Here is a 27,875-nt window from a genome sequence, read left to right as displayed (position 1 = left end):
GATCATCTTTAGTATCATTACTCTGAATTCTTTTTCAGGTAGACTGCCTATTTCCTCTTCATTTGTTTGGTGTGGTGGGTTTTTACCTTGCTCCTTCATCTGCTATGTGTTTCTGTGTCTTCTCATTTTGCTTAACTTACTGTGTTTGGGGTCTCCTTTTCGCAGGCTGCAGGTTCATAGTTTCTGTTGTTTTTGGTGTCTGCCCCCAGTGGCTAAGGTTGGTTCAGTGGGCTGTGTAGGCTTCCTGGTGGAGGGGACTGGTGCCTGTGTTCTGGTGGATGAGGCTGGATCTTTTCTTTCTGGTGGGCAGGACCGCGTCTGCAGATGTGTTTTGGGGCGTCTGTGACCTTATTATGATTTCAGGCAGCCTCTCTGCTAATGGGTGGGGTTGTTTTCCTGTCTTGCTAGTTGTTTGGCATGGGGCGTCCAGCACTGTAGCTTGCTGGTTGTTGAGTGGAGCTGGGTCTTAGCGTTGAGATGGAGATCTCTGGGAGAGCTTTCGCCATTTGATATTACATGGAGCTGGGAGGTCTCTGGTGGACAAATGTCCTGAACTCAGATCTCCCACCTCAGAGGCACAGGCCTGACACCTGGCTGGAGCACCAAGACCCTGTCAGCCACATGGCGGCTGGTCTTGCAGAGTCTCCTGGAGAGGCCTGCCCAAAGGTTTTGCCTTTCTTAGTGGTGCTCCAAGTTATGGATCTTTCCTTCCCTTAATTTCTAACTCCACTTCCATCTCCTCTACCCACTCACTTTCCTTAACCCACCAAATCATATCATTTTGGCTGTCATTCTTTCAGGCTTCCCTGCCATTCCAGTTGACATTGGAAGCAGGTGGCTTCTGTGACAGACTAATTAGTTAGCTAATAAATAATCCCTCTCAGGTAACCTCATACCTAAAGCAAGTAGGAAAGGATATGTCTTTTCTTCAAGGAGGCTGTTGGGGAGTGTGTAGAATTAGAATTACAGTGGGGGAGGCATTTTTAGGTAAAGACCTTTTACCATCTTTCAAATCTTTAAGTAGGTAGTTGCTTAATTTGCCCACTTCTGAGGCTGGCCATCGAGCCCAGAGAAGGAGACGGTGTGTTTATTAAGAACTAAGCTAGGCAGTAATTTGCCATTTTACTTTAATAGCCTAGTGCCTAATCGCCTCCATATGTAAATGAGAAATTTAAACATAACAGAAGACAGCTGACTCTTGGAAATTTAGCTGTTATGATGTACCCCAAAATGCAAGTGAAAAAAATGACTAAATGAATACTCAATAGTAGTCGCTAATTTGTTCTCAAAGTGTTTTTAAAAAGAATTTGTGGAATTATCATTATATGTCTAATAACACATAACATTATTATCCCTGTTTTATAAAGAAACAGGGACATCAGAAGGTTGTCATACTGAAGCAGGGAGAGGGTTAGGGACAGAAGAGTTGATGAAAGGAGGGAGAGAGTGTAGGTGCTGGCATGGCTCCCCTCCAGCCATTTCCTCCACCTACCAGAGGTACAGAAAGCAGTCTGCTTGGGCTTGAGGCATAAGCTGAAGAGTGAAAGCCAAGCGTTCTCTGCCTTTGGTCTCTAGCCAGGTGATGAGACTGCTATCTGTCAGGCCCCTCTAGAGGCTCCATCATTATGAAGAGGTTAGGTGCATTTGTTTTGGAGCCAGACAGACCTGCCCATCCCTTCCGCTTGATAGATGTATGGTCTGCAGCAACGTGAAGTCTCTGAGCCTCAGTTTGCTCATCTGTCAAATGGGGAAAATTATGATGTCTACCATATGAGAGATTATTGTACTAATCCGTAATTGAGCTAATGCATATTAAGTAAGAAGTTCAACATTGACCCACTGTATATGCTCAATAAATGGTACTATGATCATTATCCTCCGGGGGGGCTTCAAGGGGAACCAGATGCTAGGGTCATTTTCCTTTAAAAAAGATCTTCCTCAGCCTGCAAAATAAAATATAACCTGCTCGCTTTTGATATATAAGATCCTTTGTAACAGAGTCTCAATACACCTTCCTCTCCACCTTCATCTTCTGCATGCCTCCCCACCTATGTGAGGTTCCATCCTCATGGAACTCTTGCTAGTCCCCAGAAATGCCTTTGTATATGCACTCCCTCTAGGAAGTCCTTCACCTCCTCCTATAGTCCTTCTTGGTGAAATAGTCTCCTTATGCTCCCTCTTCTGCACCCCTACACGTAACCTAGATGGTTGTTTTAAGCCTCTTGTCCTTAGTCTTTCGAACTTTTTTTGACTAGGACCCACATTTTAAAAATACATTTTATCTCATGATCCAATACACACGTACATATACATTTTTAAAGTTTCACAGAAAGTAATTATCTTTTGCTATGTGTGATACACTGTTATTTTCTCTTCTTTCTATCTATCCAATTTCACTTAAAACAAATGCTGCTTGCAATCCATTAAATTCATCTCATGTTCCTCTAAAGGAGGGGATACCCTGAAGCTTAAAAAAAAAAACTTATCCAAAGAAGGAACCCTGTTTCACTGTTGGTAGGAATGTAAGTTGGTGCAGCCACTATGGAAAACGGTATGGAGGTTCCTTTAAAAACTAAAAATAGAGTTACCATATGATCCAGCAATCCTAGTCCTGGGCATATATCCTGAGAAAACTCTAATTCAAAAAGATACATGCACCCCAGTGTTCATAGCACTATTTACAAGAGCTGAGACATGGAAGCAACCTAAATGTCCATTGACAGATGAATGCATAAAGAAGATGTGGTGCATATATACAATGGAATATTACTTAGCCATAAAAAGCATGAAAAAATGCCATTTGCAGCAACATGGATGGATCTAGAGATGATCACATTAAGTGAAGTAAGTCAGAGAAAGACAAATATCATATGATATCACTTACATGTGGAATCTAAAAAAATGATGCAAATACTTATTTACAGAACAGAAACAGACTCACAGACATAGAAAACAATCTTAGGGTTACCAAAGGGGACAGCGGGGGCAGGGGGAGAATTTGGGATTAACATATACACACTACTATACATAAAACGGATGGGCAAGAAGGACCTACTGTACAACACAGGGAACTATATTCAATATCTTGTAATAACGTATAATGGAAAAGAATCTGAAAAAGAAAAAATATACATACATATATATATAGAACATTCACTTTGGTGTACACCTGAAACTAACACAACATTGTAAATTAACTATACTTCAATTTTAAAAATGGTTATTAAAAAAAACCCCACTGCTCTAATCCATATCCTGGATCCAGGGCTTCTCTTTCCAAGGTCATTTCTGGCTCTGCATTTCTGCTCTTGTGTGACTCTAGATCTGTGTAATCTTGCCTCCTGCAGTGATGCCTTTCCCTGTCCTCCTCCAAGTCAGGGGTCCCCAACCCCCGGGCCTGCAGACCAGTACTGGTCCTCGGCCTGTTAGGAACTGGGCCACACAGCAGGAGGTGAGGGGCGGGCCAGTGAGCAAAGCTTCATCCGCCGCTCCCCATTGCTCCCATTACCGCCTGAGCCATCTCCACCCACCAACCCACACCTGCTCCCCTGTCCGTGGAAAAATTGTCTTCCACGAAACCGGTCCCTGATGCCATAAGGTTGGGGACCACTGCTCCAAGTGACTCAGATGGGTAGAACAGTCACTTATCCTTAATTTCTACTGGAAGGCCCCAGTATAATTATAGACGTAGCAGATTTACTGAATGCTTGTAGGTAATTGGGAAGGGTGGGATTACATGATAGTTCTGAATAGCAGATTAAATTTAATATTGGCACTTCCCCATTCCCAATGAGATGCAAGAACATTTCTGCCAATTCAGGCTCTAGTTTCCTGTCAACTGCCCTGTCTTCCTCCATCACCATCTCTTACAGACCCCAGCAATTCCAAAACAAACAAACAAACAAAAAATCCCTCCATGTTATTATGAAGAGTAATTCAATTATATCTAGCACCCTAAGCCCAAACTCGGTTCAGGACCTTCCTTCACATAGCCAAAGACATATTAATGTGCTCTATAAACAACAGGCTTCAGTTCCAGGTCTCTCCTCTACCTCTCCACCACTGGGCTCTATAAACATCAAAGAGAAGAATAGATTTATTTCCTCCATAATATGAATCATGTTAAAAGGCAGATGAAGCCAGAATTAGGGTTCATTTTGTTTTTGTACTTTTTAATTGAAGTATAACACACCCACAGAAAAGTGTACAAATCCTAAGTAGATAGTACAAGGAATTTTCATAATTTTCACATACCCATGTAACTAGTACCCAGATCAAGAAACAAGATTGTCAGCTTTATAGCTCCCTTCTCCCAAGGGTAACTGCTATCTGGACTTCTAACATCATAGATTGGTCTTGACTGTTTTTGAATTTTATATAAATGGAATCATGTAGTATGTATTCTTTTGTGTTTTCTTTGGTTGAACATCATGTGTGTGAACTTCATCCATATTATTATGTGTAGTCATGGTTCATTCATTCTCATTGTTGTAAAATCTTGTATTGTGTGAACATACCTCAACTGATTTTCCCATTCTACTGTTGATAATTTGAGTAATTTTTAGTTTTTGAATATTGTGAATAGTGCTGCTATGAACAACCTTGTATATATCTTTTGATACAAGGTGAACAAATGGCCACATTTCTGCTGGGTATCTATGTAGGAGTGTGTTTGGATTACAGGTAAAGATTATAGGTAAGCATATGTTCAGCTTTAGTACACACGTCAGTCTTCCAATGTTCTTATATTCAATTCAGGTTTTAAAAAACAGTGGTTTTCATTATTACACACAGCAATTTATTTTTATTAGAGCACTTACCATTTGAATTTAGAGAATGTATTCATATGTCTGTCTGCCCCACTAAACTGTGAGGTCTTTGAGAACAGGCCCAGGCCATTAGACTTGGCATTGAGTATATATCCCAAACTCAATAAATATTTGTTGTATGAATGAACAAATTAACTTACAGCACTTCCACAATTTGCCGTGAAATATAGGCTAGCTTGGGTTCTTAGAAACCCAATTATAGTAAATGCTATTTTCTTATATATAAAATCAACCAAAAATTCTAAAATACACTTGTATGATTTCACAACCTCTTTACTATATCTGAACCAATCAATTGTTCAAGCCTCTAGCATAAGTTTCCTGGCTCTGGTCCATAACACCTCTCCTGGATCAGACCTGGCTTTGAGATTCCCATCCCCACTTAGTGATGGTATATGTGATGGATGAGATGCAATATGCCTTGAGATGGGATAAGAAAATGCAGACTGGTAATAAGAGATGGGGAGTCTAATGAAATAAGGGCTACATGGGAAGAAGTAGGGAGGAAGTATGTCATAGGAGGTATTTAATGAGATACAGGGTAGGGGAGATGCGCTGGAGACATAGGGAGTATTTTCAGAAAAGTACATTTTTTACCAAAGGTTTTAGACACCTCCTGGTCCTAACTGAAACCTGGTTCTCCCCTACAGCTCTCTTTAGTCACTTTTTATTTTCTTGATTTTTATGCCTCTCAAAGTTCAAAGGCAAGGTCAGGTTCTCCTTGATTCTCATTCTGCCGTTCTAGTCCACTCCTTCTCCAACGTCATTAAGGATTCCTACTCCCATGAAGCTTAGGGCATTTAACTGGACTATGGTTTGTCCTTTGTTATTGCTATGAATTCTGAACTTCTTGTCACCTTTTCTTATTCACTGAAGCCTTTGGCAACTGTCTTACAGAATTCCTCACGCTCTAACTCTGGTCATCCACCTAGAAGACTTCACTCCTTTTGTGAAACTACTCAGGTAACACTCAGGAACCTCCTCTTTGGTCCTTCTCTTCCATTCTCCTTCACCCATCTGTGAGCATGGAATTATCAGATTATGATAATTCCACTTAAAACTGTTCTGCTTCTGAGATATTAAATTCAGATAATCCATTCTCAAACAACAACCTTCTAAATTTCCATCCTGGTTACTCAATGACTCATTACCAGTTCATTTTACTTCATTGGGACTTCCAGTCTGTTGAGTTCACTACTATCTACTTACTGAATAGCCCCTGTCTATCTTGACTTCCCTTCCTACCTAGTTTAAATTCCACCCTTCATCCTGCAAACATTCTTGTCACAATAGCTGAAACTCTCATGGCCCACAGTATTACAAGTCAATGTAGGCAATGACAGTTAGTGATGGATGTGTGTGATAGATGCAATAGTGAAATGAAGAAAGTATAATGAGAGGTGGAGTCTCTAAATAAAGATAGACTACCTAATGACATGCAGGGAGAAAATGAGATGTGGTGGAAAGGTATGAAATTAGATACACTGTATTTGCTGGCAAAACTGAAAACCTGGATTGTCCTTAATTTTCCACTTTTTCTGTACCTACACTCAGGTTACTGGGGAAAATCACACAATTTGGCAGATAGGTACACTACAAGTTTATAGTGACAAGTTTCAACAAAAATATTTAGAGCAAATGGTAAGAAAGCATTATATAATGAAACTTGTGGTATGCAGCAAAAGCAGGGCTTGAATAAAATTCTCATCATCTTAAATACTTATATTGGAAAAGAAGGCTGGAAAATTAGTAAGTTTCTAATTTAAGAAGCCAGAAAAACAGAGTAAACCCCAATACAATAAACATAAGAGTATAAATCAATGAAATAGAAAACAAAAATACAATTAAAAAAAGATTAGTAAAGCTTAAAGTTGGTTCTTTAAAAAGAGTAACAAAATAGATAAAAATTAAGCAAGACTGATCAAGAAAAAACAGAGCAACATAAATAATTTCATTAATCAAAATGGAGACATAAGCACATGAATGTGTGTAGTGGCTTTACTCATATCACATATCTGATAAGAGACTACTATCTAGAATATATAAAGAACTCTTACAACTCATTGATAAAAAGACAACTCAATGTTTAGAAAAGGCAAAGGATCTGAATAGGCATTTCTCCAAAGAAGATACATAAATGGCTAATAAGCATCAGAAAAGATGCTCAACATCATTAGCCATCAGGGAAATGCAAATCAAAGCCACAGTGAAATGCCTCTTGCCACCCACTAGGACTGTTATAATAAAACAGGTAATAACAAGTGTTGACAAGGACATAGAGAAATTGGACGCTCATATGCTGGTGGCTGGAATGTAATAGGAAATGTTTTCCTGCTTAGGAAAACATTCTGGCACCTCTTCAAAAGGTTAAACATAGAGTTACCAATTCCACCCTGAGGTACCCAAGAGAAAATGAAAATATATGTCCATACAAAAACTTGTACAGCAATGTTCATAGCATGTTTAATAGCCCCAAAGTGGAAACAACCCAAATGTCCATCACTACTGAATGGATAAACAAAATGTGATATATCCATATAATAGAGTATTATTCAGCCATAAAAAGAATGAAGTATTAGAATACACTATAACATGGATGAACCTTGAAAATATCATACTAAGTGAAAGAAACAGTCACAAAAGACCACATTATGATATGACTCCATTTATATGAAATGTCCAAAATAGGCAAATCTATAGTAACAGAAAGTAGATTAATGGTTGCCAACGTCGGGGGTAGGGTGGGAATGACTGCTAGTGACTGTGGAGTTTATTCTTGGGGATGATTAAAATGTCCTGGAACTATATAGTAGTGTACAACTTTGTGAATATACTAAAACCCACTACAGTTACACTTTAAAAGGGTGAATTTTATGGTATGTGTATTATATCTCCCAAAAAAGTCCATAAAAGTATATCCTAAGCAATGTATTTTTTAGACATAGAGTACTTGTCAAAACCACATTTTTAAAAATACAAAAGAATGATAAACTCTACATCAGAATAGTAGTTTCTTTGGGTCAGAAGGCGGCAGATGTGTACAATGGGGGATACCACATAGTAGATCCTAGTTTTTACCCATGTTCTTATTCTCAGGCTAAGTGATAGATTCATGAGTGAATAGGTGAAATTAGTGACCTATCCAATTCTGAATACATGAGGTCTATTAAAACAATAAACACAATCTCTCAACATTTCCTGGCAATCTTACTGTGCTTCTGTATGCAGCACTCTCTAAATAAACAATTTCAAACTTTATTCTCCTTAATCCACCAGTCTTCCACTATTTCACAGTGGATGTGATTCTTTTTTCCCTCTCCTTCTCCTGTTACATTATAGTAGGTCTCTCCCCTCCTATCTAAGGGCAGTCTCTCTGCTCTAGCTGTGCTTCAGATCCCAGCCCTGCCCTCATGCCTGTTCAAGGACACCATTTCACCAATTATGCCCCTCTTTACTCTTTCCTATCAGTTTTTAAAGATGCTCAAATCTCTCTCATTTTAAATAAAACTCTTCCTGACTCCTATCTTCCTCCTATGGCTATCTATCATCCCGTCTTTTCCTTCGAGGCAAAAATTTATGTACCCTCAGTACATCTCCACTTCCTGATCATCCTCTGCTTCCTACTCATTCCAGCTGACTCTCTACACACCTGCATGTGTCTTAATTCAATAGAAATTTTCCAAAGTGTTTCACTTACCTGTGTAAAAGTTGACACTGAGCACTCCCCCTCCTTTTCGAAATGTTCTCTTGACTTCCATGCTACCTTGGTTACTTCTCAGTCTCCTTTGCAATGGCAATTCCTCTACATAGATATTAAATGCTCCCAATTTCTCTTAAAACTTGGTCCTAGGTGCTCTGCTCTTCTTCCCTAGAGATTACATTTAATCTTAAAGCTTTAAGTGCCATTTTAAAATTCTGACTCCCCAAATTTTGTTTCTAGCCCATCAGCAATCTGGGACTATCAGAAAGAAATCATTGCTAGCTCAGGGATCTATTTCACCTGTTCTAACTTAACCCTTTTGTAGATGACATAGTTTGATTCAAATGTTTGAGGCTGAACTCTCTTATCCAGCATGTTCTCGAAAAGACAGCCATCACATCTGAAGTCCATTATCCAGTTTGTTCTCAAAAAAAAAAAAAAAAACAAACCACCACAGACTGTACTCATGTTCTAGCTCAGTGGTAAATCCTGGGCCAAATCATTCTGCCACATGGATCCTGATAATTTTCCAAGTGCTCTTTCTTGTTTTCTAATTGTATTCTTTAAAAAAAATAGCATCTTATTTTTGTTGTGTTGGACGCAGTAACTTTTTAGGGTCTCTGAAAAAAACTAGGTTTTTGAAGTTTGTTTTTCCTGTTCCCTATGTTGCCTCATTTTTGTTTGGCTTTTAGTCAAAGGAGCAGCCTTCCTTGTTGGCGGCTGTTCTCAATTGTCTAGTATTCCTATACTGTTCTCTTCACATTTTAGAGTGAAGCACAAGTTGATAGGAAGCTCTGTGCACTTGAGGGAGGGGGTTAGGTTCACTGTGGGTGATGAGGGAAGAAAAATAGACTCTTCCTTTGTTGGGCCTTTCCTTGGAGGCAATTCAATACTACCTGAGAAGGATCCTTACTCCGGAAGCATGTAAGCCCAATTGCCACTGCTCTGGAAACAAAGTGGGGTTGCAAAGCCTATTGCCTTTGTGTGCTCCCAGGGCACCCTGACCTACCACAGCACCTAACACCCATCTAATTACTTTTTTTTTTAAATTAATTTATTTTTATTGAAGTATAGTTGATTTACAATGTTGTGCCAGTAATTACTTTATAATGTATGTTTTCACACTATATTACAAGCCCAATGAGACAGAGACCATGTATGTCCTTTTACATATCCCCAGCACCTAGCACAATCCGGGGTACATAGTAGGCACTCAAAAATGTTTGCTGAATGAATAAATGGTAAGAGCTCTGGGTCAGGGGAACTACAGGGTGGTCTCTGGCAACACTAGAGTTTTGTTTAGGATGTAGGAACCTTCAAGGATCAGAATCCTTCTACCCAGAGGATTTGAGATTCTGCCTGAAATTTGGATCGAGCCACTTGTGTTCTCCACAGCCCACGTATAGCCTACAGCTCTACATGTCACAGATTCCTCTTCTCTCAGTAGTCTGCTCCTCTGCAGATTAAATGAACAAAATGCATGCCCTTGATTATGGATTATGTTGCTTGTTCTTGGTTCTGTGCTTGCGCACATTCTAGTAATTATGCAAGAAGCTCTCTTATTGATACCATTCTTTAAGCTTGGCAGACAGCCTGTATAAAGAGCTTACCATCTGAGGATGGAATGGGCTTGAAATTCTTCTTTGTTAAAGTTCCTTGTAGGTGGTGAAATCTGTTCTACTAGTTGGGAAGGAGAAATGAAGTTGCTCTTTGGGGAAGGAGCCTTATATACAGACATGCTAATTGGCAACCAGTATTTTGACTGACCACATGCCATGCTGGGAAGCACATGGGAAAGAGGGCAGAGGCAGAAAGGACTTGAACATGAGGGATAAGAGAGAGCAGGAAGAAAGTTACCTATAAGGAAGAGAGAAGGGCTCATTATGGGAAGGAGAAACAGAGGAGAAAGTGAGGCCCTATGTATGAGCTAGGCTGGGCACAGGCTAAGCTGGTGTAACAAAAGACCCAACCACACCTTGGCTTACAGAACACAGAGCTTTATTGCCCTCTCCTATAATACTCAGAAGTGGGCAGTCCAGGCAGTTGGGGTGGCTTTGCTCTGTGCAGTCTTTCAGACCCAGAAACCTACTTTTTCTTTACTCCTCCATTCCTTAGGGTGTTATCTTTGATTTCATGGTAATGGCTAGGATGCTTACTTTCCCTTTGTAGGAGGTACTTTAGAGTGCCCTATTCTGTAAGGAAAAGAGGAAGTTCCTGAAGAGTCTAGGGAGGGTTAAAAATAAGCCCAAAGCTCCAAATCTTGAGATACTGAAGGAACTTACTTACTCAGGTTCACAGTTAGGAATATTCCATACCCAAAGAAACAATAGTTAGGTAGTGTTTGCTTCTTCAGAAGAGGAAATGACCTAATATTGTCGAAGTCCGACTCGTTTTGAAAACAGGTACTGAATATTTTAATTGCATCTCTCATACCTCAATTTTTATGCAATTTTCCATTTCCTGGAAGAGTCAGGAAAAGGGAAAAATATATAATTCATTTATATTGGTTTGCTATACTAATTACTATTTATCAGATTCCCTTACATTTTAGGAAAAATATAATTTGTAAATATAAAGGACCAGGTTCACAATCACTGCTCTAACTACAGAGAATTCTGATTTCTTTCTTAAGCAAAGCACTAGTCCAAACATGGTCTCTTAAAAAAAAAAAAAAAAAGCTGTTTTGCTTCCAGCTAACACACTTATTTCTATTTTTTTACTCAGGTGCATTTTTTGAAAAGAACCTTCTGAAAAACTTCCAGCAGCTGGATTTGGCAGGAAATTGTGTGAGCAGTGATGGATGGCTTGCCTTCATGAGTGTATTTGAGAATCTTAAGCAATTGGTGTTTTTTGACTTCAGTACTGAAAGACTTTTACCTGATGCATCATTAGTCAGAAAACTTAGCCATGTGTTATCCAAATTAACTTTTCTCCAAGAAGCTAGGCTTGTTGGGTGGCAATTTGATGACGATGACGTCAGTGTTATTAAAGGTGCTTTTAAACTAGTAACTGCTTAAATAAAGGGTACTCTAAGCCCATGAATGCTCTGGGGACCCCATTACTTTCAGCCTGGTGATTTAAAAATCTTTGCTCATCTAGTCCAAGAGTCTGAAAGTAAATGGCAATCCACTATACACCTAAAAAATATCCTTCAGTGTCTGCCTAACTCACCCCTTCTAAACTTTTTCTTCTTTTACTGGTATCAGGATGATGTGTGGCACCATCACCTCCTTAGCTGGCCTCTTCCATGGAAATCTACTTTCTTAGTTTCATCATTCAAATAAAAAGGAAAAGGAAAAGAGGAGGATGCCAAGAAAATGAGCCCAAAGAAGAGGAGGAAATGGGAGGGAGTTTAACTTGACATGTATAAATAGTTCTGGTGTCCCATCACTTCTACTAGGATTATCAGTTACTTTAAGGGGACTCCTGTTTATCCTTGTATTCCCTTTGGTCTCAAGAATAGCAGGTCACCAAAATTTATATATTGTATGCACATTTACTTAGTACAGGGCCTGGCATGTACTATACTCTCGACAAGCATTTGCTGAATATGGGATAAAGTTACCAATAAAGAACAGGCCAAAATTATTTAAAAGCAGAGAGAAAACTCCATGTATGTTCTTTATTCAAACAGTTTAATTCAAACAATTTGGAATGTAAAAAGTATTTTCTTACATAAGCAGCAGATCAGACTCCCCAAAAAGATCAGCAATCTTTAGTTAAGCAAAAAATTGGCAGTTTATGAGTAGCTAAATCAGAGGCTTGAATGAGTACCTAAACCAGTTGCTGATACATGTATGTAATTCCATCTGTGACTTCAGAGATTAAGGAAGAAAGAAAAAATGGACCCCATTATTTTGTACCCTATGGAAGCTAAAGGTACCCTGCCCTAATCTTTTCCCCACCACCTCCAAAAATAATCCTTCCCCACAAAGAAAGAAGTCTAAGAAAAATCTGTTTAATCTAAACAGATTTAAGTCGAGGCAAATCTGAAATAAACAAAAACCAAAATGGTGTCAGCCTGTAGTTTACCCTCTGCTCTCATGGCACCTCCAATTAATGGCTCGGGTATTGGAATAGGTAACATTTGGCCTGTATGTTGAGGTAGTCACTGAAAAGAAATACTAGGTACAATATTCCGTTTCACAAGTGGGCATATATTCTGCAGATTTAATCATACAATTTTAGAGCTGATAGTTTACAGATCAACTACTTCACTTCCCACCCTAACTTTACAGATGAGAAACCTCATAGAAGTTAAATGACTTGCCCATGGTTATAAAACTACTTATATAGTGGCAGCATGAGGATCGGAATCCAAATCTCTTGTCTTCTAGTCCAGTGTTTTTTTTCCGTTATAATATAGCAATTTCTCAAACAGGATTAATCATATTCCATGAAGCTTGCTCTTAATCACAAACCATGGGTCAAGTACTTAATTCAAACTTGCTTCTTTGTCTAGCTTCAAGTAACTCTGTGGCAAGATTTACCAGTAAGGCTACTACATCTAGGCCTATGCTGGCCAAACTTCTTATTTTCATATCCAGAACCTGGTCAGATCTTGGCAAATAAGACTTCTTTATATAATAATGCCTGGAACAATGTCACCTGAAGCAGTTGGCATTACTGAATTTCAGCAAGTAGAACCAATTCTTTCAGAACCCATATGCAACTTCTCAAATAGTGTAGGTGAGTATCAAAGCACCTTTGGAAGGACAATTAATTGCACAGGTGTTATCTCTAAATGGGTGTTGAGGAAATAGGCATTTAACATCTCACAGAACTGTGTTCAGTACCTGGGCACTTTAAAAATCCCCTGGAGATGGAGAAGACATGCATAGCATGGCAGCACATACCTCTTAATCATCACTCAGTACACGGCAGTTCTTCAGATTTCATGCATGACCCGAATTCACGTTTAGATGAGGTCAATGGAGGAAAAATCACCCTGTAATAGTAGACCAATAATAGGTATAGTAATAGTTGGAGAACATAAGACAAATGTCAAGGAACAGGTTGCCTTATCACATTTTACAAAGTTTCACTCTCCCCGGCAGTCAAGGTAGCGTGGGCTCTATTTCTTCAGCAGGTCAAGTGCCTGAACAGGGTTGTAGATGTCAAAGACAATGATCAACTCCTCATCAAGCAAAAGTTATTTGGGACATGGTCACTTATTATCACAGGATGACTACAATTCTGCTTGACAGAGATGGCTTCTTAGATGTTTATGATTCTACTGTAAAGAAACAGGATTTGGGAGTGTTGCTCATATTTAAAAGAGGATGAGTTTATTGAAGAAACTTGCAAATTCTAAAAAAAAAAAAAAATCTTCTCTAGATAGCTGCTGATGGCTGGAAATGTCATAAATCTTCAGGAGTACTGGATTCTAGAAAAGTTGAATCCACTCTCAAAATCCATTTTTAAAACCTAATTATAAAACTCATGATAAAATGAAAAAAAATCTCACAGGTAATCTGTGACTACTGTTTGTTATACTTTTTATAAGTAATGCTGGCCATGTTAGAAAGTCCTTAACATTTGCATTTGGAAAATAATTTAAAAATAAAATAATTTACATGATTCTCGCACTTCAATTCACTATTTTCAATAAAGCAAAACAAAATAAGTTAGAAACTGCCTAATGCAGATATAACAATACTGTATTCTATAACCTAAGGTCCACTATGTTTTGGTAAAACTATATAATGTAAACTCAAATTGTTCATGCAACTTTGAAAAAAGATCAAATCGTATTACTACGTATGGAATTCCACCTATTTTGGTAATAATATATGTGATATATTTTGTTAATAAAATGAGAAATTAAAGTCAGCCAATGAAAGGTGACAAAAAAGATAAATCTATCATTATGTCAGTATTTGGTTGAATGTAAGACAGAAAACTGGGATTCCTTCACTGCATATCACCTAAGGATTTGGTATTTATTTAACCAAAATAAAACACTTTGAGAATGATGGGCCACTTACAAATGTATTGAAATTTTTTAATGAGGAAAAACTATTAAAAAACTGATAAGTAAAAATTTTAAATTGTGCCAGATGGTAAAATATGTTTTAAAATTTCTGATAAAAATGTTTGCTTTTACTTTGCAAGACATAATTCAGGAGAACCTCAAAGGAAAATGTAGCAATTATGTTTGGAAAATCTATAAAAGAGACTTCTAGTTTTAAAATGGACTTTTTCTTTTCCTAAAACGTGTACTCAAGAAGCATGTTTATAAATTTCACTGAATAAAGTATTATATTTTTAATAATGTGACAGATCCACTCCATCAAGTGGAGTGGATCTCCATCCACTCCATCTTATAAAGGTAGTGTTATATCACACTGCGGTCAACTACGAAACCAAAGATAGCAAAATTCAAATTTAGAGAAACAGCTTTCTAAAGGAAGCCTATTTAAAGCCTATAACATTTAGAAGGTTCTCACTGCCCCAAATACATTTTACAAAAATATAGTTTCATTGGTTTCATGAAATGTGAACAAACCTACTATTCTCTAATTAGAGTAAATGATTGAACAGTCGAGGCAAAGTTGGATTACTAAATAAACTGAAAGTCAAGGAGTCAATATTCCTCATAAAAATAAATTAGATTACAGTACATCATGGTCTTGGTTGTCCAATTCTATTGTTAGTTCCATATCTACTTGGTATATTTGTAAAACCAGTCCTGAATCCTTGGGTTGCTCCAATTCCTGGAACTCCAAGTCCTTGATTAAGCATGCTGCTATAAGGTGTGTGTCCATGATTAAGACCCAAACCATAAGGTCTTGTTTGAGTATTTAGAAGAATAACTGGGCTCACGTTTTTTCCAGGGGTGTTAAATGAAAATTCTGGAGGTGGACTACTGGGTTTAGCTGGAGTTGATGTAACAGGGTTTGAGTCGTCAGTACCCTTTAAAGGAGGCATTGGGATTATGTGATGATCTGAGAAGTTTAGGACATTGGCTGCAACAGGCCCAGACAGTAAGGCAGGCCTGATCCAATCATCCTTGAAAATCTGAACAGTCAGAGTAGATACTAGTGTGTACAGCCTGTTGGTCACATGAGCAAGAACCATTTGTTCGTTTGCATCTCGTCGAATTCTCACATGAACAGATCCAGCCTAAAAGGGACAAAATCATATGAAAGAGACTGCTTAGAATTATACTACTGAAAATTCCATTAGAAATGAACATTTTATTTATGATTTGGTTGTAACATTACTTGGTATTTTCTTTAAAACAAGAGAAAACTTAATGTCTTGAGACTCCTTAAAGACTACTTAGTAGTAATTATCTATGTAAAGAGTTAATAATTTATGACTCTAAATAAAATGTGACTTCTTAAAATATTAAAAAAAGAAATCCATGTAGGAGGAAGGCAGACATGTTGTAGCACAAGGCAGAATACAAATGAAGTATATGGAAAATGCACTGAAAGGGCAGAGAAGGCAGGTATTAATTCAATTGAGGAAGACTTCAAAAGAAGATGGCATTTGATCTGGGTTGGTGGTCAAATGAAATTTCAAAAGGCAGAGACAGGCATTCTAAGCTGAGGGAATAGCAATTAAAACCCATGGCATGTTTGGGCAAGAATAAGCAATATTATTATATAAAAAGAAGTACAATATTTCAGGGAGCAGAAAAAGAATGAAAGAGAGAAAAGACAGGAAGAAAAGGAAGAGGAAAGGAGGAAACAAATAAGGAAAGGAAGAACAGAAAGAAGAAAGAAAGATAAGTAATAAAGGTAAAAAGAAAGGCTAGGAGGGGGTTCTAAAAACCATGAATAAGGAGTTTTAGTTGCAGCAATCAAACAGAAGTAAAATAATTAGCGTTCAGAAAAATTACAGTTATGGATAATTGCTAATTGGTTAGAAATGAAGAAGGCTGAGATAGGACAGATATAGTGGGACCAGAGAGGGACAGATGGATTCATGATATTCCATGGGAGATCTTAATTCTCAACTGGATATAATGAATGAGGGAGATGAAGTCATCAAAGACAATCTCAAGGTTTCTAGCCTAGGTTACTAGGATAGAGAGCACCAGGCATTACAATGATGGTTAAAAGTATGCTTATTAACTTGATAAGATGTTCATCATACATTTTGTCTTTAAAAGATAGTAAAATAACAGGTACAACAATGATCATATTTTGATTAAAACACACACAGAAAAATATCAAGAATGATATCACATGATCATCTCAATAGATGAAGAAAAAGCATTTGACAAAATTCAACATCCATTTACAATAAAAACTCTTGACAAAGTTGGTATATAGGGAACATATATCAAAATAATAAAGGCCATTTATGACAAACACACAGCTAACATCATACTCAATGATGAAAAGCTGAAAGCTTTTCCTCTAAGATCAGGAATAAGACAAGGATGCCCACTCTTGACATTTCTATTTAACATAGTATTAGAAGTCCTAGCCACAACAATCAGAGGAGAATAAGAAATAAGATGCATCCAAATTGGAAGGGGAGAAGTAAAATTATCACTATTTGCAGAAAACATGATACTATATATAGAAAACCCTAAAGACTCCACCAAAAAACTATTAGAACTAATAAATGAATTCAGTAAAGTTTCAGGATATAAAACTAATATATAGAAATCTGTTCCATTTCTATATACTAATAATGAACTATCAAAAAGAAAAATCAAGAAAATCCCACTTACAATTGAATCAAAAAGGATAAAATATCTAGGAATAAATTTAACCAAGGAAGGCTTCCCTGGTGGTGCAGTGGTTAAGAATCCGCCTGCCAATGCAGGGGACACGGGTTATAGACCTGGTCCAGGAAGATTCCACATGCTGCGGAGCAACTAAGCCCGTGAGCCACAACTACTGAGCCTGCGCTCTAGAGCCTGCGAGCCACAACTACTGAAGCCCGTGCGCCTAGAGCCCATGCTCCACAACAAGAGGAGCCACTGCAATGAGAAGCCCGCGCACCACAACGAAGAGCAGCCCCCGCTCGCCGCAACTAGAGAAAGCCCGCATGCAGCAACGAAGACCCAACACAGCCAAAATAAATAAAATAAAATAAATTAATTAAGAAAAAAAAATTTAACCAAGGAGGTAAAAGACCCATACTCTATAAGGCACCGATGAAAGAAACTAAAGATGATACCAATAAATGGAAATATAGTTTGTGTTCATGGATTGGATGAATTAATATTGTTAAAATGTCCATACTACACAAAGCAATCTACAGATTTAATGCAACCCTATCAAAATACCCATGGCATTTTTCACAGAACTAGAACAAGTAATCCCAAAATTTATGTGGAACCACAAAAGACCCCAAATAGCCAAAGCAATCTTGAGAAGGAAGAACAAAGGTATTATGCTCCCTGACTTCAAATTATACTATAAAAGTTATAGTAATCAAAACAGTATAGTACTGGCACAAAAACAGACACATAGATCAATGGAACAGAACAGAGAGCCCGGAAATAAACCCACACACATATGGTCAATTAATCGACAACAAAGGAGGTAGAAAACACAATGGGGAAAAGACAGTCCCTTCAATAAGTGGTGCTGGGAAAACTGGACAGTTACACACAAAAGAATGAAACTAGAACATTTTCTCATACCATATACACAAACTTAAAACAGATCAAAGACTTAAATTTAACACCTGAAACCATAAAACTCCTAGAAGAAAACACAGGCAGTAAGGTCTTTAACATCAGTCTTCTCAGTATTTTTTTGATCTGCCTCCTCAGGCAAGGGCCACAGACGCAAAAATAAACAAATGGGACCTAATCAAACTAGAAAGCTTTTGCACAGTGAAGGAAACCATCAATAAAATGAAAAGGCAACCTAGTGAATGGGAGAAGATATGTGCAAACGATATGTCTGATAAGGATATAAAGAACTCATACAATTCAACACCAAAAATAAAAAAACCTAATTAAAAAATGGCCTTGGGGGACTTCCCTGCTGGTCCAATGGTTAAGACTCCATGCTTCTACTGCAGGGGGCACAGGTTCGGTCCCTGGTGGGGGAACTAAGATCCCGCATGCCGCGTGGTGTGGCCAGGAGAAAAAAAAAAAGGGCTTGGGATTAACAAACACACACTACTATATATAAAACAGATAACCAACAAGCACCTACTGTATAGCCCAGGGAACTCTGCTCAATATTCTGTAATAACCTATATGGGTAAAGAATCTGAAAAAGAATGAACGTATGTATATGTATAACAATCACTTTGCTGTACACCTGAAACTAACACAACATTGTAAATGAACTACACTCCAATTAAAAAAAAAGTGGGGGTGCAGGTAGAGGACCTGAACAGGCATTTTTCCAAAGAAGACATACAAAAGGCCAACAGGAACATGAAAGGACGCTCAACATCACTCATCATCAGGGAAATGCAAATCAAAATCACAATGAGATTTCACCTCATACCTATCAAAATGGCCACTGTCAAAAAGATTAAAAAATAACAAGTGTTGGCAAAGATATGGAGAAAAGGGAACCACAGTACATCACTGGTGAGAATGTAAAGTGGTACAGCCACTACAGAAAACTGTACGGAGGTTCCTCAAAAAATTAAAAACGAAACTACCATACAATCCAGCAATTCCACTCCTGGGTATTTATCTGAAGAAAATGAAAACACTAATTCAAAAAGATAAATGCACCCCAATGTTCATAGCGGTATTATTTACAATAGCCAAGATATGGAAGCAACCTAAGTGCCCACTGACAGATAAATGGATACAGACATGGTATACATGTAGAGTGGAATACTACTCAGCCATAAAAAAGAATGAAATCTTGCCATTTGCGACAACTTGGATGGACCTGAAGGGTATTATGCTTAGTGAAATAAGTCAGATGGAGAAAGACAAATACTGTATGTTTCCACTTACATGTGGAATCTAAAAAACAAAACAAATGAACAAACAGAATAAAACAGAAATAGACTCACAGATACAGAGAACTAATGGTTACCAGAGGAGAGAGGGGTGAGGGAAGGGGCGAAATAGGTGAAGGGTTATTAAGAGATACAAACTAACAGTTATAAAGTAAGTAAGTCACACGGATGTAATGTACAGCACAAGGAATACAGTCAATATTTTATAATATAGTGTGGTGTATAATCTATAAAAATATCAAATCACTATGTTGGGGGGAAAAAAGAATGACAGCACTTATCTCTACATGGTAGAATTATTAAGGATTTTTGTTCTTTTTGACTTAATTATAAGTTCTAATTTTTCTAACAATGGGGTATATTTGTATAATAAAAACTTAAAAATACGTACTAAAAAACAAGCAACAAACAGAACAAAAATATATAGTAAATAAAATATATAGCAGACATTGTTGAGTTTTAGATAAACTCAAATTTCAAAAAAAAAAATTGTAACAGCACCTAAATTAGCAAAATAGTTGGCTTAGTTACAATGGGTCTAAATCTATGGCTTGAGCACTAATAAGAGAGTTATTGCTAATCATGAGATAAAGAAAATATCTTACTGCTTGAATTTGACTCCCATTTTACTACTTTTAGGTAAGACAAGCCATGTCCACAAATCGAGTCATCTTTGATTTCCCCTTTTCCTTTGCCACTGTGAGATGGTAATCTCACAGTTTTCACTATACAAAATTATAAAAGATACTGTATCTCCTCTTTCAGTCTGATATGGAAGTCAAAGCAATTAAAATAAGTGAAAACCATTTCCAAGTATGAGCTTGAACAGTGTCCTATGATAATGGTGTTTGCATTAATCTATGGCTTTTGTGACAATTATTCCCGGCAGCTCAAAAGCTTGTTTTATTAATTTCCTTTGTCTTAATTAGGCAACACATCTGTGTAGCTGTTGGATGGCCAAGTTCTGAACAGCAGAGATGATTGTGTTTATAAGCCACCCAGCTAAATAAACACTTGTCTACTAGTTTGTTACTATCAGTACAATTAAAAGAATGATTAAAAGTGAACTGTAAGGGGGCTTTCCCTGGTGGCACAGTGGATAGGACTCCACACTCCCAATGCAGGGAGGGCCTGGGTTCGATCCCTGGTCAGGGAACTAGATCCCACATGCGTGCTGCAACTAAGGAGCCCACGAGCCAAACTAAGGAGCTCACTTGCCTCAACTAAGACCTGGCACAACCAAATAAATAAAATAAATAAATATTTTTAAAAAAGTGAACTGCAAGGGACTTCCCTGGTGGCGCAGTGGTTAAGAATCCACCTGCCAATGCAGGGGACACAGGTTCGATCCCTGGTCTGGGAAGATCCCACATGCTGCAGAGCAACTAAGCCCATATGCCACAACTACTGAGCCCGCTAGCTGCAACTACTGAGCCCACGTCCTGCAACTACTGAACCCACGTGCTCTAGGGCCCTCAAACTGCAACTACTGAGCCCATGTGCTGCAACTACTGAAGCCCCCACGCCTAGAGCCCGTGCTCCACAACAAGAGAAGCCCCCACTCGCCGCAACTAGAGAAAGCCTGCACGCAGCAACGAAGACCCAATGCAGCCAAAAAATAAATAAATTATTAAAAATCTTTTAGGCATAGAAGCAAAAAGATCAAGTCACATATAAAGGTGAAAAAAAAATCAGACTATGTATCATCAGGCTTTATCACCATAATGCTTTATGCCAGAGGAAAATGGAGTAATATATTTAAGAAACTCAAGGAAATAAAATATGTGCTCAGGATTTTATATCCGGCTAAATGATTTTCAAGTATAATGTTCACAACTGTTTTCCACATTCAAAAATTTAGGGAATATTTTTCCCAAGGGCCTTTCCTGAAGAATTTACTAGAGAATGAGTTTTAGATATCCAAAATGACTAGAGAGGGGAAGAGAAGAAGAAGGAAGAGATGAAGCAGCCATTTTCTGCTGAAAGAGTATAAGCCTGAAACTAAAGACTGCAAAGTAGTGATATCATTGAGCTGTCGGACCAACCCTAATCTGCCTACCTCTGAAATCTGTGTTATGTTACAAAAGTCAAATCCAATTATTTTTTAAAAAATGATATTGTAGAAGAGTAGTATTTAATAACATGGAAAACTGTTCATTATATATTAAGTGAAAAGAGCAGATTATAAAACAGCATGACCTCATTTTCTAAAGAGAGTAAGTACACAAGTATTAATACCAAAACATCCATAGGATTATGGTTGTTTAAATTTTTTTTTTTCTGGGTACTTTCCTGTATTTTCCTCATCATTCCTGACACAGGAATAAAATCATGCCATAACAAAATCTCTTTGGTAATGAGGTCTAAATTGGACTAGAAAACACGGAATTTTATGCTGAAGCAGCTGTTATTATAACTCTTTAACATATTCAGCAAAAATCTCCAAAATTAGAATGGTAATAAAAAAGAAAATAATTGCACATTTTACTTCTGCAACATTTTTGTATTTAGGAATGTATGACTATGGATTTTTCTTTTTTGGACAGCCTAGTATTGAGATCATTTAGTTTGAAAGGAAAAAAATGAATGAAGAAAAACATTCCTTAATCTCAATTAGGTTACTAAATCCATCTATATTTTTTACTTTATTGAACAGAAATGGGAATCAAAGGATCTACAAAAATTTTAAAGAAATACTTTTTTCAGTTTTAAAAAGTATAAACTATGTTGATAAACTTTGTTTTATAACTATGTTTTAAACTATGTTTAAACTAAAGTAATATATAGAAAGCATACCAATGAGCCAAAACCTAGGGTCCAAAAATGCTCATTTCGGACTTCCAAAACTCCATCCAAGGTAGATACCTAATCAAAAACACAGAAATAGGGCTTTTGTATTTGACATATCCAACACAATTCAGTCACATTATGGATTTGCTGTAAGCCTAGAAATGACATGGCCAAACCCTGCCTGAAGACACTCATTAGCCAAGAGAGGTCCCAGACCATTCACTCCAGATACCATTTCTGCTTGTTCAATACTGAGCCAGGGCCTTCTTTTCCAGTGTCTTCTCTGCACCAATCCCTCAAGAATCAGGTCTTTACTTCCCTCATTCACACCTTGTTCAACAGTGTGTAGTTCTTTTCATCTTATTAGTATAGTATATATTTACATCCAGCACTTGTGGTATCAGAATTTTTTTGTCTTCTCAATCATTTCTTTCTCTGGATTCCCTTTTAACAAATTTCTGTACAATACAGGATGTTATTTGGATGTGGGCCAAAAGGAAATTCCAAGGCCAGATATACAGTGTGTGGCCCATTGATACAATGGCACAGACCCCACTAGCTGAAGCAAGTGGCCAGCTATATTGATCAAAGTGGCCTCTGTGATACTGACAACGAATAGTTTAAAACACTCTCAACATCCAAATAATTTGATTATCTTATTCCTTCATTAACAGTTGGAATTTTATAACAATACAAAATCTAAACCTACAGATCAAGATATTAGGTGCTGAAGCAATCACCATGTAAAAGGTGGCCTCTGACTTAATCAAAATCCTAGGTTTGAATACAAAATCATAAAAATCACAGCATTTATATAGCAAATAGTGTGGTCTTTAGACCATTACTGTCTACATTTATTGGGTTGGCCAAAAAGGTCGTTTGGGTTTTTCGTAACATCTTATGGAAAAATTCAAATGCACTTTCTGGCCAACCCAATATTTCAAGTGAATCTGGCTTCCAGACTGCACAATTCGTCAAATTGTTCTATTTTTGTCACTATGTTATGCCTCCTACTGTATCATTGTAAAGAACAAAAACTTCCCTCAAATAAAATTCTAGAAAGAGTTGAAATTATTTGTACCCACTCTTTGTATTCTCTAATTATAAATTAAAATGATTTTACTTATTATTCCATCTTACCTCTCTGATAAGTTTGTCCAACTGACCAATAACATGGGGTGGTGTTGTCTGGGGAAAAAAATAAAATAAAATATGAATCTAGAGAGAGAAAAAACTTTTGCAACAGTAGTCCTGACACTAAAAAAATTGGGTTTTACACCAGCCTTTGCTTCGTTTCACATGTGCCCTATCATGATTTAGGGAAGAAAGGCTTTAATTGACCCACTAATAAAGCAGCATCAGGAATCAGCCCACGCTTATTTCTTATCTTGCAAAAGAGCTGCTATCTCTAAAACCAAATAAGCCTTAAAGAACCAAATAATAAACAAAAAAATCTTTAAGAAAGTAAAATTTTGTATAAGGCATAGCACTATAAAACTAATATGTTACTGTTATTACTACTTCTGGAGAGGGAGATACAACCCACAGGTTTTAGAAAAGGCACGAGGAAAAGACAGAAGGAAAAGCAGTGCTTACACATTCATCTAGTCCTGGGAAACTACCTTTCTATTCAGGTGCTTGTCTATAGGTGTTCCTATTGTTTCAATAAGTAGTGATTTCTCATTTAAAATTTTAAATTTAAAAGTCTCACTAATTCAAGAATAGAAAATAAGAAAACAATCATAACCGGATTATACAATAGCCAAAGCACATTTATTAGGGGAAAATGAATATCTAAAAAAGATTTTAAGTAATATTGTTTTCACTTGAAACATTATTAGAGGCAAAATTTTTTCATTTATGCTTTTGTCTTACAACTACATGAAGATCTGTGCCTATTTTGTGCATCAACAGAACTGCATCTGGTTCTTTTTTTATAAATTTATTTATTTGTTTTTTTATTTTTGGCTGAGCTGGGTCTTCGTTGCTGCGTGTGGGTTTTCTCTAGTTGCAGCAAGCGGGGGCTACTCTTCATTTTGGTGCGAGGGCTTCTCATTGCGGTGGCTTCCCTTGTTGCAGAGCACAGGCTCTAGAGCGCAGGCTCAATAGTTGTGGCGCACAGGCTTAGCTGCTCCGCGGCATGTGGGATCTTCCCGGACCAGGGCTCGAACCCGTGTCCCCTGCACTGGCAGGCGGATTCTTAACCACTGCGCCACCAGGGAAGTACCATCTGGTTCTTACTATTCAAATTTCAGAGATTATTGTTTGGCTTCATTTCCAACAGTGCCCTCCAGTAGCTAAAAATTTCATCATCTGGTAGAAGAACCCATATCGTTTTATAATCTGGTAAAAGAACATAGCTAATTTTAAGCATGCATACTGAAAGAAGACCCTTACCTGGAGTAATACTTTCCCACTGTACACACTCATGGGATACATAGTGCCAAATGTCATCAGAGCAATGGCTATGGCTGATGCAGTATCTACAGCAAAATAATTACTGAAAAGAAAAAACAATTCTAAATCTTAAATGTATGCTTCACTGGGCTTCTTACAATTTAATCTACAAACTTTAATTATCTAAAGCAACAGGACTGTTTTACCACAGCTGGCCACTACTGGCAATGAGAGCATCTCAAAGGAAAATAAAAGGTTTTCAGAATCCTTTCTTGCCAAAGTTTAGGGGGAAATAACTAATAATTATGTTAATTAGTGTGACGAGAGATGATGAAGAAAAATAATGTGAGCATTTCCCCACAATGTATTTTCAATCTACTTGTCAACTATAAATATTTCATATATATTTATTATTTTCAATCTACTTGTCAACTATAAATATTTCATATATATTTATTTTATATTTTATTTATTTTACAAATAGAAACCTTTCACTAGTAATTTCTGATACAGGAAGACCAATAGAATTCATCAGTGATTCTATCAATTTTGCTGTAAACAATAACTCCAATAATTACTATTAAAATTTTTCAAATTCCCCAGGAACTTCACAAGGTGAGATTCTCCAGGAATTTGTTACAGCAACATTGTGACTGAAGTGCAACATCTCATCAGTAGTTCACTGTTCTATTAACAAGACAGACCAAAATGCCAATGGTTACAAAGCTGATCATGTACTCTTTTTCACTTTTTCCCATATGTTGGGAATAGAAAATGAGTAAAGACATAGATCCTGCCTTCGAAATGGCAGGAAACATACATTTGAAAAATATAATAAAGGACTTTGGGTACAAAGGAGAAGTCCTACAGGGTATAATGGATGCACAAAGGAGTGAGTGGCAAGCCTCCTGGGGTAGGGATAATGCAGAAAGGCTAAATATTAAAAGAGGTGACAGGGGTTTCCCTGGAGGTCCAATGGTTAAGACTCCGTGCTTCCACTGTGGGGGGCGCAGGATTGATCCCTGGTCGGGGAAGTTCCGCATGCTGCGAGGTGCGGCAAAAAAAGAAAAAAAAAAAAATGAGGTGACATTTGAGCGGAGCCTTCAAGATGAGCAAGATGATGGGACCAAGATACTGTAGATAGTGAAAGCAGCATGTGCAAGGGCATGAAAACCCTGATGCAGCAATGAAACTATCAACAGTTAAGTATATATAGATAGACGGATGGCTAGTAAGGTTGGTAGAAGCTTCACTGTGTTAACAACTTTTAATTTTTCTAAGTATCCAAAAGAGAATTTTGAAACAGGAAATTATGTTCCGATTTGCAACTTTCAATGATCAGTAGCAAAATAGCAGATAACTGAAGATGTGTGAGAATAAAAATTATAAGATGAGAAGACTATTCTAATTAGGCCAAGGAAATGATCATAAAGGCTTCAATTTAGGAAAAAGAATGGGAAGAAGGGAAAGATAATATTAAAAAGAAAGATTAAACAAGAGTAGGTGACAAGACTATTGTTTACAACAGTCAAGACATGGAAACAACTTACGTTTCTGTTGACAGATAAATGGATAAAGAAAATGTGGCATATACATACATAAATATATACACAATGGAATATTAGTCAGCCATAAGAAGGAAATCCTGCCATTTGTGACATGGATGGACCTTGAGGGCATTATGCTAAGTGAAATAAGGCAGACACAAAAGGACAAATATGTATAATTTCATTTATATGAAGTACTTCGAGTAGTCAGATGCATAGAGACAGAAAGTAGGATAGTGGTTGCCAGGGGCTGGGGGGAGGTAGAATGGGTAGTAATTATTTAATGGGTACAGTTTCAGTTAGGGAAGATGAAAAAGTTCTGGAGGTGGATCGTGATGATGACTGCACAACAAAGTGAATGTACTAAATGCCTGTGAAAGTACTGAACTGTATGCTTGGAAATGGTTAAAATGGTAAATTTTATTTTATGTATGTTTTAACACAATTTAAAAGCAGAATGCAAAGGAATAGACAGTAGTAGCATTCACTGAGACACAAGTACAAGAAAATGCAGTTTTGGGGATGGGGGGAAATAGGTTCAGTTGAGGTGGACATGAAAAGAAGATATGCTTTTTGGAATTCAGTAGAGATCTGTGCTAGAAATAAAAATGTAGGAATCACATAGAGGTAGTAAATAAAAACATAATTGTATGTGATATGCTAGGAGAGTATGCAAAACGGCAGGGAGTCAATGAATCACGTCATAAAATTAAGCTTAAGGCTGCTAAAGTCTCTTTCCTAATAGACTTGCTTTTTTTAAAGTTGATTCACATCTACTTCCTCTCTTCCCTCGCTCAGCAACAGTCGCTGTGATTTATCTCTCTTTTATCCTCCTCTTCTCAGTTTCACTCATCAGGTCAGCAGTAAGGAATTTAAACAGTTTTCCAGCCTGCATTATAGACTGTGGTGAAAACTTCTTATTGAATCCAACCCCCATAATTTTTCAGATGAAGACACTTGAGGACAAGACTTGACCAAAGTTGCACAGGTCACAAGCAAACATGCTATGAGCTTAATCCCTAGCCATCCTACTGATGCCCCAGGAATCGAAACACACTTGATAGCAATAAAAAATACTTACTTAATTTCAATTAGCATATAAGTAATACAAAGAGCAAATGCTCCAGCAAGATCAATCAAAACAAATGGATTCATTCGGGGAAGGAAGATACTGCTAAGTCCTGGAATAATTCCACACAAGCTATGAAAAAACAAATAAAAAGAGTATTCATTAGTAGAACTTACGTAATAGTGATGAAAGTCGTATAAAAGATGACTTGTATTTTAGTATCATACATCTTTTAGAGAAAGCAAAGAGAATTTGGGAACAAAACTCTCACTCGTAAAGGTCTCTTTTGTATCACCAATTAAAAAGTAAGAAAAAGTAAAGGGAGAATAAGAATCTGATCTGGGGGCTTCCCTGGTGGCGCAGTGGTTGAGAATCTGACTGCCAATGCAGGGGACACGGGTTCGAGCCCTGGTCTGGGAAGATCCCACATGCTGCGGAGCAACTAGGCCTGTGAGCCACAACTACTGAGCCTGCGCGTCTGGAGCCTGTGCTCCGCAACAAGGGAGGCTGCAATAGTGAGAGGCCCGCGCACCGCGATGAAGAGTGGCCCCCACTTGCTGCAACTAGAGAAAGCCCTTGCACAGAAACGAAGACCCAACACAGCCAAAAAAAATTTTAAAAAAATAAAAAAAAAA

At 37.5% G+C, this 27,875-nt stretch overlaps 2 protein-coding genes across 2 annotated transcripts in view; one reads left to right on the top strand and one right to left on the bottom strand.

The window, feature by feature from the left end:
- NLRC4 (NLR family CARD domain containing 4) overlaps positions 1-11,546 on the top strand; it is a 31,225-nt gene extending 19,679 nt beyond the window's left edge. Inside the window, 1 exon segment of the mRNA XM_061210877.1 lies at positions 11,254-11,546. Within this exon segment, the coding sequence (XP_061066860.1) occupies positions 11,254-11,546 (293 nt within the window).
- A 3,192-nt stretch (positions 11,547-14,738) lies between these two features.
- SLC30A6 (solute carrier family 30 member 6) overlaps positions 14,739-27,875 on the bottom strand; it is a 34,909-nt gene continuing 21,772 nt past the window's right edge. Inside the window, exons 10-14 of the mRNA XM_061210734.1 lie at positions 27,253-27,372; positions 24,625-24,727; positions 23,368-23,415; positions 22,234-22,302; positions 14,739-15,654 (exon numbers count right to left, since the gene is read on the bottom strand). Coding sequence (XP_061066717.1) covers positions 15,154-15,654; positions 22,234-22,302; positions 23,368-23,415; positions 24,625-24,727; positions 27,253-27,372 — 841 coding nt within the window. The 3' untranslated portion in view covers positions 14,739-15,153. The remainder of the gene's footprint in view (positions 15,655-22,233; positions 22,303-23,367; positions 23,416-24,624; positions 24,728-27,252; positions 27,373-27,875) is intronic.

Source organism: Eubalaena glacialis, chromosome 14 (assembly GCF_028564815.1).
Source record: "Eubalaena glacialis isolate mEubGla1 chromosome 14, mEubGla1.1.hap2.+ XY, whole genome shotgun sequence".
In the NCBI taxonomy this organism is placed as follows: Eukaryota; Metazoa; Chordata; class Mammalia; order Artiodactyla; family Balaenidae; genus Eubalaena; species Eubalaena glacialis.
The sequence above is the reverse complement of the archived record's forward strand: the minus strand, read 5'-3'. Positions and strand labels throughout refer to the sequence as shown.